Raw genomic sequence first — 13045 nt, forward strand, 5'->3', positions numbered from 1 at the left:
AGGGATGCCGCCGCGGTCGGGACGGACGACCGCCGGGGACTGCGGGCTTCGCGGCGGCGCGCGGACCTGAGCGAGCCTCACCCGCCCCGGGCGGGACGCGCCCGGCGGACGCGACCCCGCTCCTCCGCCCCGAGAGATCCCCCTCCGCAGCCCGGGAGGAGGGGGCGCCCGAGAAGAGCCCCGCCTCGCCGCCCTCCCCTTCCCCCCTAGGACCTCCCTAAAAATAACTCGGGCCCGCCCGGGGCCAGGAGACGAGCGGCCCGCGTCCCCGGAGCCGGGCCGGGCCGGGCCGAGCTGAGTCGAGTCGGGCCGGGCCGCGGGGGAGGCGTGTCGAGCCCAGGTCCGGAGGGAGCCCGGCGGCGAGGAAGAGGAGGAGGAGCTCGGCAGCGCGGCGCGCCGCAGGCTCGCGGCCGCGGGGACCCTCGTCCGGACGCGGGTGTCATCGCGAGCTCCCGGCCGGCCGCGGGGACCCGCCGCGCCGACCCCCGGCCCCGCGCCCCAGCCGCCGCCGCCGCCGCCGCCGCGGGTTTGGCTCTCGGCCTCCGGCGGGCGCTGCAGGGCGGCGGCGGCGGCGGAGGAGGAGGAGGCGGCGGGCCGGGAGGCCGGCGACGGTGCGCGGTGGTCCTGGTGCATCCCGCAGGGGGACATGGCGTCCTACGTGGATAACAGCTTCCGCCAGGCGGTGATGAAGAACCCGGCCGAGAGGACCCCCCAGGTGAGACGCGCCCTGCCGCCCGTCGGCCCGCCCGGGGGGCCCGCCCTGGCTGGCCTGGGAAAAGCACCCCGTGCCAAGCCCGGAGCATCCCCCGACTTCCAAGGGCATCCTCTGCAGGCTTCCCTTCCCCCTTGCTGTCCTTTTTGCCCCCTTCCCCTCCCCTGCGTTGGCCTCTGGGACAAGTTTGGGGGGAGCCGCCGCTTGGCCGGGCACTCCTGCCACCCTGGCTGCAGGCTCTGTGGCCCCCTCCCTTTAGAGTGGTGTTTGATGAGATGTCGGGAGGAAACTTGCAGAGCCCAAGTCTGCGGGGCCTTCCTGGAGGGAAGTCATGGAGATGGCTGCTCGTGTATCTTGCAAGGGGTCCTTTGAGTCCCAGTGGAGGGGAGGGAAAGTTGACAGCCACGCTAGTTGCTGTTAGTTTTAACTGTAGACACAACCGCATAGCAGGCGTCATCACCCCTGCCACTGAGGGCAACCTTGGGGGGGGTTCTTTTTGGCTTGCACAACCTTGTGGAAGTTAGGTGAGTTTGTTAATGTTTACGCGTCTGTTTAGCCGCAGGTCTCCTGTAGTTTGTACTTTAAGTGGAGGGATTGCTGGTGGGTTGGATTTGGTCCTCTTAGGTTCGATTAGGAAAGGGAAAATTTTTTATAAAAATGGTGTGGTTTGGTTTTCTTCTGCTGACTGGACAGTGACGCCTACTTCCAAGGATTGCGATGGTGGCTACAGGGATCCTGCTTGCTAACCCTGCAAGACAGACAGCTCACCAGATCCTTGGGACCATCAAACACATGCAGGGTGTCCTACTTGAGAGAGTCGCTTCCCTCCCTCTGTTAGGTGTTGGGTGCCATCTGTCCACATCCACATGCTGTCCTCTGGTGTCGACGACTATTTAATGCGGGGAAGCACAGAGTAAAATAGGATCTTCCACTGGCTCTGGCTGCCTTTGGACAAGCCCCAAGAATGGCACCTGGTACTGTTTTTTTTTCCCCTCTCTTTGTTTTGATTTCTTTAAATTTTGATGCTCCACCTGGGGAGTCATGGATCAATTCTATGTATTTGCCAAACTTATGGAAGGTGGGCTATTGCAAGGAAATTCCTTTCAGTGTCTTCAGAAGTACCTATGGCATTTTTTTTAAAGGAGCTGGGCTTGGCCTACTTTGATCATGTCCCTCCCCTAGGGTTGCGCTGTCCCTCATGTGCCTTCATTAGTGTTTGTTTACAGTCATCAGTCGCATCAGAATCTTGCGCACCTGAAAAGCCACATTACCAGTGTCAGTGTGGAGGGAAAAGCCAGTTTCCAGAAGTATTAAGAAGAGTGCTTGAAATGCCCAGTGAAATCACACATGCTGAGAACATTAGAACCTAGCTGGGCTGGTAAGAAAATGACGTCAGAGGCCTGTAGTGGAAACTGGGGAGGGGGGAACAGAGTCATGGTGCCCTAGGTTGATTAGTTAGAAGAATAATAATGACTAAAACCTACAACCAGGTGTGTGTGTGTGTGTGTGTGTGTGTGTGTGTGTGTGTGTGGCGGGGGTCTGGGTGGGTCAGCTAACTGTCTGGAAGAGACAGAACCGCCTCTGTGACAGCTTGTGATTGTGCCAAGTAAACGAGCTGTTGAGCTTTCCTCTTTGCATGCCAGTTGAGTGGAATAGTAGAGACTGACCAACATGGAATTCCTGGCCCCAGTGTAAAGAGAGCGGGCCAGTTTCTGCTCACCGGCAGGATGAAAGGTGCATTGAGAGCCGAGCTGCACGTGTCTTTCCCACCTGACCTTCTCAGGAGGAGTAAACAGGGAGACCTGCCAGACAGCTTGAACATCTTAACTGTCAGCCTGTTCACTTTGATGTCCGATTTGTTTTTACTAATGTAGGCCCCGCGTTTGTTTATTGTTCTAAAGGGAAAGTGGCTTGAAATAGGAGTGTTTTTCCATCTTTACCTGCCCTGTCAGAAATAATTCATCTTCTGAGTTTGAGACTTACTTCAGTGAAAAGAAAATGCCGTGTTGTTAACACACTTTTTGGAAGTTTTTCAGTACATGCTGGTATTCTCACAAATGCTGGGAGTTAGACCCTGTAAATATACTGAAAACAATCCTGTTAGGTAAGCTTAGTGCCTTGAACATGAACTGGGGAGGTTTGCTGCGATGTGTCCTTTTTTTGGGGAGGGCTAGGGTCTCACTCTAGCCCAGGCTGACCTGGAATTCACTGTGTAGTCTCAGGGTGGCCTTGAACTCACAGTGATCCTCCTACCTCTGCCTCCCAAGTGCTGGATTAAAGGCGCCACCATGGCCAGCCTTGTGTCCTCTTTTTGAGGACTGACTTGGTAAAGGAGTTGGGTGATTCTCAATTCCAGGCAAAAAGGAAGATACTAAACTGGGCGTCGTGGCCCACGCCTTTAATCTAGCACTTGGGAGGTAGAGGTCGAGGATCACTGAGTTCAAGGCCACCTTTAGACTACATAGTGAATTCCAAGTTAGGCTGGGCTGGAGTGAGACCCTACCTCAAAAAAAAAAAAAAAAAGGAAGACACTTTAGACAAAAAGAACAGTGAAATTCAATTTAGGTCAGACAGTACTGTAAGGTGATCTTGATGCCTCTGGTGTAGTCCTAAGAAGTGGGAGAGGAGACACCTTGGGGTCAGTCTTGGGACGGTGTTAAAGAAAGAACTTTTCATGTCCATCTAGAATGTGGGAAGCCACTTTATTTAGGTAGGCACAGCACAGGAGTGACTGGTGCAAAATAAAAAAAAGTTACAGGGGTTTTTAGCTAAATCATGTGTCAGACTTAAGAACCTGTCATGATTTTCCTGATGCTCTGGGAGAAGGAAAACGTCTCTTCCCGGGTTTGTCACACAGTGTGTGTGTTTGGAAATCTTCCCCAGGTCTGCCCAGTGGAACCTTGTCTTCTAATAGAATCCACTCCTGTGGGGAAAAAAAAAAGCAATACACCTTCTGTTGATAGTTTTCAGTGCATTTTTGCTGAAAAACAGGACTATGAAGTAACTATTTTAACTATTTGATGACTTAAATGAGAATTGTGGGACTGGGAAAATGGCTTAGCGGTTAAGGCTAAGGCATTTGCCTGCGAAGCCTAAAGACTCCGGTTTGATTCCCCAAGATTCACGTAAGGCAGATGCGCAAAGGGGCACACGTGGCTGGAGGCCCTGGTTGTGCCCGTTCTCTTTTTATCTGCTTCTTTCTGTCTCTCTCAAATAACTACATATATACATATATAAATGAAATTTATAACTTACAAAATAACTTATATATATAAAGAAAAAGAGAATTGTGGTTACCAAGGCAAGTTACTGAAGTAAAAGATGTAAATAAATTACAAACAGCTTTCTCCCCTAAGCTTTATGCGATAAAATTATTTCTCTAAATAATTTTATTAACACACTGAGTTCAGGCCCTTTGGAATTGCTTCTTGTGGAGTGTTTAGTTACTTTTAAAATTGGAATGTGGGGCTGGAGATGGCTCCAAAGTTACGGTGCTTGCCAACAAAGCCTAAGGACCTGAGTTTGATTTCCCAGGGCCCATGTAAAGCCAGATGCACAAGGTGGCTCATGTCTAGAGTTCATTTGCAGTGGCAGGAGGCCATGGTGTACCCATTCTCTCTCAAACAAATAAATAAATATTTTAAAAATGGAGTGATTAGGGTTAGGGAGATGGTTTAGTGTCATTAAGGCGCTTGCCTGTGAAGCCTAAGGACCTAGGTTCCACTCCCCAGAGCCCACGCAAGCCAGATGCACAAGGTGGCACATGGGCACAAGGTGGTGCCTGCTCCTGGAGTTTGAGTGCACTGGGCAGAGGCCCCAGTGTGCCAGTGTGTCTGTCTGTCTGTCTGTCTGTCTCTCTCTCTCTCTCTCTCTCTCTCTCTCTCGCTCTCGCTCTCGCTCTCGCTCTCATAGAAAATGGTATGTGTAAAATGACTTAGCCTATCCCTTTATCTTTTCACTTATGTTTTGGAGGGGGTGGCGTTACAACTGTGGGTTAGTTGCTTTTTTGCACAGTTACCAGGTAGAATCGAGTCAAGTGTTAACTGTGCCCCGAAACAAGACAGGGTAACAACCACAAACCTGGGAAAGACGGCAGCAACAGAACTGTAGTTCATGAGACGGTAAGAGTCTCTCTGGCAAGCATTTCACTTCCAGCTCCATTACAGAGAGTTTCATTTAAGCTTCTTTGTGTTGCTGTTTTCACTAAATGGCCTTTCCTTTAGTTCACCTGGGAGCTCTTGGAGTATTTGTGCTTGAGTCCAGTTCATACATAGCTAAACTGTCTACGTGAAGCTTGAAATGTATGTCTCTTTGAAAGAAGTGATTGGTCATGGGCATTTAACTTCCATAATTATGATAGGTGACTATGTTGGATAAAAATACACACTATGAAAGTCTTTCTAGCAGTGTGTTACCATGGGATTGAACAAGTGAGGCTAACATTTATGGCAGAAGTTATTAATGGTCATACTGAAATATTGGTAAAAGTTTCACAACCATCAAATACTGCCTTAAGCATTTGGTAATTAACAGTTCCATAATTAGCTTTTGCATATCTTGGCTGAGGATCAAAATAAGGTCAATTGCAGTGCTGAATGTAGACTGATTTAATGCAGCCATTCTCCAACCTCATAAGTCACAGAATAGTTGGAAAAGGACGAACACTGTCTTCTTGTCAACTCTTTTGTTTCCGTGCATCCCATCTCAAGAATGGACATAAAAATAAAACAAAACGAGTTCTAACCTCCTGACTTTTCATCAGTGATACTGCAGGCTGATAACCAGGGATGAGTCCATCCCCACTCCAAAGCTCAGTTTAGAACGTACACTCACTGCCTCTTTGCTTTTCCCCGTGCTGTGGACCTGCAAAAATCTTAACTGGGTAGATTTTGAGGGGGTTTTAAACTATTTCAGTAAGGTCTCATCCTTTGATGATATTTGAAATTTAAGTCACATAGAATAATACTGGGATATGCACCTGATGGAGATGGACTGTCTGAAACAATGATCTGAGAGCCTCTTAGAAATACAGACTGCTTCTGCTTGATACATGTGAAAACTCTACAAAAGTTTTTTTTACTTATTTTTGCAAATTTTATGTCTGAGTGACTTTGGAAAGTTCCTAATAGTAATGTTTTTCCTTTTTCTCAATTTTTATTAATATTTTCCATGTGATTTTATTTTATTTTTTTGAAGCAGGGTCTTTCTAACTCAGGCTGGCCTGGAATTCACTTTGTAGTCTCAGGTGGCCTTGAATTCACACCAGTCCTCTTACCTCTGCCTCCTGGGTGCTGGGATTAAGTGTGTGTACCACCATGCCCAGCAGTAGTCAGTTTTGTGTGTGTGTGTGTGTGTGTGTGTGTGTGTGTGTGTGTGTATGTGTATGGATGGTTGGGCACAGGCCATTGTACATGGGTGGAGGTCTGTGCACAGTCTTGCACAGTCTTGGAGTGTATGTCCATTGCTGAGACAGGGTGTCCCTTGTTTTTGTGGCTACATGTGCGCCAGTCTAGCTTGCCTATGAGCTTCCAGATTCTGTCTTGGCTTGGCCTCCCATTGCTATAGGGGTGGTGGGATTATAGACACATGTGCCACTTTTTGGCTGGATGTGGGGGAATTGAACTTTGGCTGGCAATGGCAAGCTTGCAAGTAAACTCCTTAACTGCTGAGCCGTCTTTCCAGCCTCTCAGTGCTCCCCCCCCCCCCCCCCTGCCCAAGGTAGGGTCTTTCTCTAGCTCAGACTGACCTGGAGTTCACCATGTAGTCTCAAATTGTCTTCAGACTTACAGTGATCTTCCTACCCAGTCTCCCCAAGTGCACCACAATGCCCAGCTCAGTGTTTTTTTTGTTTTTTCGAGGTAGAGTCTCACTAGTCCAGGCTGACCTGGAATTTACTATGTAGTCTCAGGGTGGCCTTGAACTCACAGTAATCCTCCTACCTCTGCCTCCTGAGTGCCAGTGGTTTTTTATATCTGCATTTTATATTTTCTCTCTTCACTTCACTTGAGGTCATGCTTTCCTTATTTGCAACATGGTAATTGCTCTCTGAAATGGATTTATGGATTAAGTGAAAGAAAGAACTTGAACTATTTCTTTCACTCACTTATGGCAGTTGTGATATGTCATTTTCCAGTCTTCGGAATTCAGAGATGAACTGAGATCATCTGTCCCATCTTTTGCATTTGGTAAGTGGGCCGTGATTCATTGGTGCTGTGACTGTTGTCCCTCGTGGGCTTTTTAGGACGTGTGTACTGAGACTCGGAGGAGTAGGTTCACGTGAGCCATGTTCCAACACGTGTAGCCTGTGTGGTTGTCAGAAATACATGGAGACCCTTGGGTGTGCTTAGAGCCCAGGAGTGACAGGGAGGCTCCTCTGGAGAGGAGATGTCCTTGATGAGCGAGGTGAGAGCAGACTAAGAGTTACTGGTGATGCCTGAAGCCTGAGGAGGTGGCTCACAAAGCCTGCAGGCCCCGTTCCGTTCCCCAGCCAGCAGTCCTTCACAGCTGCAGGACACACGTGTGCGCAAATACACAAGCATGAGCCTGCAGAATCGGCTGGACGGGCAGCTCAGTGCAGCCTTGCCTCACAGACTCCACCATGTCTACATGATGCCAACCTAATACTGGCAGGTGCCAGTGTGGGCAGTTCCTAGTTACAGGAAGAAAATTTCCAATTGTCAGACACAATTTCTTTATTTTAAACATAAGTTTATACTGCTTTTTATCCTAATTTTTTTTTATCCCCTAATTTTTAATTTTATTTTAACTTTCTAATTTTGTATCTCAGGCCTTCCTGGAATTCACTATGTAGTCTTAGGCTGGTCTTGAACTCAAGGTAGTTCTCCTACCTCGGCCTCCTGAGTGCTGGGGTTAAAGGCATGGCCACCATGCCTGACTTTTCCTTAAATGTTGATGTCTTCTATTACATGTATGTCTGTGTATCTGATGTCTTTGACTTGTTCATAAGGCTACATCCAGGTAAACCTATTGCCAGTAGAAACCATTATACACACGTGACTTAACGAACCACCATAGTTTGGTTACATAGCACACTGTTGACGGTCTGCTGTTCACTTTCATGGAAGCAGGGTGGCCTGGGAGCTGGGGTCTGCTTCCAGGTCTGGAGAATGTTAGACCACAGTGCTATTCCAGGAAAGATCAACATTCAAAATTTGAAGCCTGGTTCCTATTGAATGCATGCATTGTTTTTGCATCATTGTAAAGTTAAAATATTTCTAAGTTGAACCACCTGACTTATCATATAATTATGAGAAATATATTAATCTGTAATGGCAGTATCATTTCTGAACATCCCATTATTTGGAAAAGATGAATTTCTGAATTCAACCAGGCCAAAATAAATTATATAAAAATTCGAGTTGACTCATGGTGAAGCAATGTAATGATTGTAGTCAGTCTTTGAGAACAGTTCTATGTTCCTTCTTATTAATTTTTCTGTCACTGTAACAAGTATTTTCACTCAGGTTGATTAACATAAAGAGACAAATTTTGTTTTGGCTCAATTTGGGAGTTCCCTCCCTCCCCTGACTTTCCCCTTTGAAACTCCACTCTCCATCATATCCCCTCTCCTCTCGATCAGTCTCTCATTTTGATGTCAGCATCTTTTCCTCCTATTATGTTGGACATGTGCAGGTAGTGTCAGGCACTGTGAGGTTGTGGATATGCAGGCCATTTTGTGTCTGGAGGGGAACATTGTGAGGAGTCCTGCCCTTCCTTTGGCTCTTACATTCTTTCCACCACCTCTTCCACAATGGCCCTGAGCCTTGGAAGGTGCAATTGAGATATTGCAGTGCTGAACACTCCTTTGTCACTTCTCAGCACCATGGTGCCTTCTGAGTCATCTCAAGGTCACTGTCATCTGAAAAGAGAAGCTTCTCTAACCAGAAGTGGAAGTAGCATTACTGTATGTTGTTTATCTCCACTGATGACTTCTCTCCCATGTGTCTTTTTCCAGCTTTCTGTCAGCTGGTCTACATGGAGGAGGTTTTCAGTTCAGCTCCAGCAGGATTTCTCAGTGACCTTGTAGCCTAAGCATGTAGAGTCTTCAGTAATAGGGTCTTACCATCTATTCCTGGTGGGAAACCAAGAGCCCCAGCAATAGCTTGTAATTTTTAGGGGCCTTAGGGACCTCACTTGGCCAACAACTCACTGGAAGGTATCCCATCCCTGACACTGAAAATTTGCTAGTAACAATCTATGGCTTCTGGATGTGCCATTGTCCAAAAAAAGTAGGTTTCCATATGACTTATTCATACCCTCTTAGATTTTGATTAACTCTCTCCCCCATTCTTTACTCAGTCTCTCCCCTGACCTCACTTAGGCCTTTCCACCACCAGTAATCTGCAGCTCAGTTTTTTAAATTAGTTAATTAATTAACATATTTATTTCAGAATGGCAAAGAGACAGAGAGAGAGAGAGAATGGGCATGCCAGGGCCTCCAGCCACTGCAAATGAACTCCAGACGGGTGCGCCCCCTTGTGCATCTGGCTAACGTGGGTCCCTGGGAACTGAGCCTCGAACTGGGGTCACAGGCAAGTGCTTAATCGCTAAGCCATCTCTCCAGCCCCCCATTTTTTTTTTAAGCACAGAGTTTCGTTATGTTGCCCAGGCTGACTTGTAACTTTGAATTTTTTTTAAGTTTATTTATGGTGGGGGAGGGGGGAAGAAAATGAGCAAGCATGGGTATGCCAGGGCCTCTGCCTGTGGTAAATGAACTCCAGACACATCACTCCTTTGTATGTCTGGCTTTACTGGGGAGCTGGGAAATTGAACCTGAGCTACCAGGCTTTGGAAGCAAGTGTCCTTAACCACTCCCCAGCCCTGGGCTGTGACTTTTGATGCTACTCTCTCTACTGCCTGACTGCTGGGATTATAGGTGACCGGCATGTGCTACTGTGCCAGGCTTCATTATTTTCAGTAATAATTTCTTACTTTGAGACAGTGATGTGTGGAGGAGGTCCCGGCACCTCTCCCATGTTGTCTGCTCAGTGGCGTCTTGTAAAGCTCTAGAGCAAGGCCCACACCAGGGCAGCAGTGTGACTCAGTCAAGATGCAGGGCAGCTTCACCGCAACAGATGACTCTTCTTCATGTTGTTTATTGTCTTTTGAAATAGAGTCTGATGTATCCCGAGTGAGTTGGCCTTGAACATGCCGTGTAGTTAAAGATGACCTTGAACTCCTGATTCTCCTGCCTCTTCCACACTCTGGGATTATAGGTAAGGCTACCACAGTCAATCTCTTCCTGTCTTTTATAGCCACCGACCCCCTCCAATCTGTTTTTTATTTCTGTCATTTTTGTCATTTCAGAATGTTGCGTATATGTAATCATACAGTATGTCACCTTTAGGATGGCTTTTTTCCAAGTAGCATAATAAAGAATTGTTATCATTTGGCCTTAACAATATTTACCACTGTCACTAAATGATTTGACTGTGAGTTCCTAAAATTGCAGTACTACCATGTGTAGTGGTGGTACAAGGAAAGATGGATTTAAATAGTGATGGCCATGAGAGAATTTTTCAATAATGTTCATAACATAGACCTACTATTGTAAGGTCTTGAACAAGTAAGAATTGTCATAGTTCGAACATTGTGATGTGTGTGTGTGTGTATACATATAGATATGTATATTTTCTCATAAATTTTTGGTGATAATGTAAGTGATAAAGCTACCCTTAGTCCTTATGTATGCTCTTGCATTCAAAGAAATGGCTTGGCGTGCCATTTATTTATTTTTTGAGGTAAGGTCTCACTATACTCCAGGCTGACCTGGAATTCACTATGTAGTTTCAGAGTGGCCTTGAACTTAGATTCTCCTACCTCTGCCTCCCAAGTACTGGGATTAAAGATGTGTGCCACCACATCGGCTATCCTGTGAATATAAGAATTCTTCTTACTTCTTAGGAAGGAAGAGAAGGATGGGGATGGAGTGACAAGGGTTTTTCTAGAAAATCTGGTCTGAGCACAGGCTGTTTTGGAGGGTTCCTCCTGCCTCAGTTTCCTGAGTGCACCCTACTTTCCTGTATATGTCCTAGTAATTTGATAATCCCAAAAGAAGAGGAAAAGAACTTCAGACTTTTATTTATTTATTTATTTTTTTTTTGAGGTAGGGTCTCACTCTAGCTCAGGCTGATCTGGAATTCACTATGTAGTCTCAGGGTGGCCTTGAACTCACAGTGATCCTCCTACCTCTGCTTCTGTGCTGGGATTAAAGGCGTTGGCTCCAGTAGGCTTTTTAAGCAAGGCCTTGAACTGCAGAGCCATATCCCAGCTTTCCCATCCTGTTCTTTATTTAATTAACTTATTAGAATTCTTCAACACAAAACTTCTGTTTGTTTTCCCTTCCTAACTACATTATGTAGTTTCCAAATTCAGTTTTCTTTCTTTTTTTCCTGGGCAAGTTCTCCCTATGTAGTTTAGGCTGTCCTTGAACTTGGAATTTTTAGCTTTCTGTCCTGCTAGAATTACTCGCTCACACTGTCATTCCTGTCTTCTTGTGTTCCTATCTCCTGTCTTTCCCTCCTTCTCTCTCTCTCTTTTTACTATTTATTTGTTAAGCCTGGTGTGGTGGGGCACGCCTTTAATCCCAGCACTTGGGAGGCAGAGGTAAAAGGATCACCATGAGTTCAAGGCCACCCTGAGACTATTTTAGCTCAGCCTGGACTAGAGTGAAATCCTATATCAAACCTCCCTCCTCCCCCCAAAATATATTTGTTTATTTGCAAGCAGAGAGAAAGAGAAAGAGGTAGGGAGAAAGTGAAGAGAGGGACAAACACAGGGGAAGGGGTGGGAAGAGACAAACAGACGGATGGAAATGCCACGAATCGAGGAAAAGAAGAAGAATTTATTGCATTTAAGTTTGTGTCTATTCTTTACTCATATCTGATCCACATCACTCGTATTTGTGGAGCTGAAAGAAACCGAGTAGGGAACTTCAGGGATAAACTTTTTTTGGGGGGGGGGTTGAGACAGGGTCTCACTCTGTCTAGCCCAGGTGACCTGGAACTCACTGTGTAGTCTCAGGGTGGCCTTGAACTCACGGCAGTCCTCCTACTTTGCCTCCTGAGTGCTGGGATTAAAGGCGTGCGTCACCATGCTGGGCAGGGACTAACATTTTATGCATGCTCATTTCTTGGATTTGATACCACACACTTCTTTGAGATCTGGCCAGTATACCAGAGTCTCAGCAACCCATTATTCCCAAATAATGTGCCCCCTCCAAACCTAACCATCCTCTGAGATGTAAGTTGGAATGGGCAGGAATTGCTATCTTGATTCCATTTTCTTTGGTATGGCTTAAATCTATACCACAGACACAGAAAACTGGGAGGCATGGAAGCATTTCACCGTGGAAGCCCCGGCTACCACTGCCTGTGCTGCTGTGGCTGCTTTTCTTGATAATTATAAATGTCTGTGCTTCATTTTGGTTCACAGAATTGTTTTACTGAGAGTACTTCACCTAACTGAGCAGTTGCGATCTGGGACTTGAAGTCAAATACACTGCTTTGTGTTCTGGGGAGGTTTCCTAGCCCTAGAGGGACTCGGGTTTTGGGATTTCATCGACTAAAAATTTCATAACCCAGTTGGGCACTGACACAAGTTTCCCATGTATTTATTTTGCTAAGAAAACATGGTAAAATAACTGTAAAGTTGATATCCTTTATTTTCAGTTAAGAAAGGATATTTTACTTTTATCTAAATAGGAAGCTGATAATCTCAGAATAAATTCTGTTCACGTTGTTTTATCCTGTTGATTCTGTTTTTGTTGATGATTGAGGGAACATTTAGTGTGAGATAGCTTTGGAAACATTACTCCATACTGTCATGAAGATTAGATATATATTAAAGAACTTACCATAGTCTCCAGTGTGGAGTATTAAATATACTTATTTGTTCTTGTTACTGTCTCTCAATAGTTGGTACTTACTACTCTGAGAATACTTTTTCTCTTAAGTATTGTTTCACCATTACATCTTTTTTTTTTTTTTTTTTAATATTGTGCTGGGTGTGGTGGCAGAGCTAGTAGGAACACCATGAGTTCAAGGCCACCCTGAGACTCCATAGTGAATTCCAGGTCAGCTTGGCCTTGAAAAAAAAAAAAAATTGTGTGTGCATGTGTGTGTGTGTGCGCATGTGCCATGGTGAGTGTGCTGGCTCTGAGGACGACCTCATGGAGTTGGCTGTTTCGCGACAGGTCCTTCTCTCACTCGGGGAAGGCCAGTCTAGCTGTCCTGCAAGCTTCAGGCCTTAGGGTACTCCTGGCTCTTCCTCCTGTTGCCGTAGGTGTCTGGGATTACAGATGCTTGTGCCATT

At 46.3% G+C, this 13045-nt stretch overlaps 1 protein-coding gene across 4 annotated transcripts in view; it reads left to right on the plus strand.

Annotated features, from left to right (window-relative positions):
- Nucleotides 1-581: 581 nt before the first annotated feature.
- The window catches only part of Rapgef2 (Rap guanine nucleotide exchange factor 2), a 241677-nt gene continuing 229213 nt past the window's right edge, over nt 582-13045 (plus strand). For all 4 annotated transcript variants that reach the window (XM_045131898.1, XM_045131902.1, XM_045131901.1 and 1 more), the window contains exon 1: nt 582-715. In XM_045131898.1, the coding sequence (XP_044987833.1) occupies nt 647-715 (69 nt within the window). In that variant the 5' untranslated portion in view covers nt 582-646. The remainder of the gene's footprint in view (nt 716-13045) is intronic.

The sequence above is a fragment of the Jaculus jaculus genome, chromosome 12, assembly GCF_020740685.1.
Source record: "Jaculus jaculus isolate mJacJac1 chromosome 12, mJacJac1.mat.Y.cur, whole genome shotgun sequence".
Taxonomy (NCBI): Eukaryota; Metazoa; Chordata; class Mammalia; order Rodentia; family Dipodidae; genus Jaculus; species Jaculus jaculus.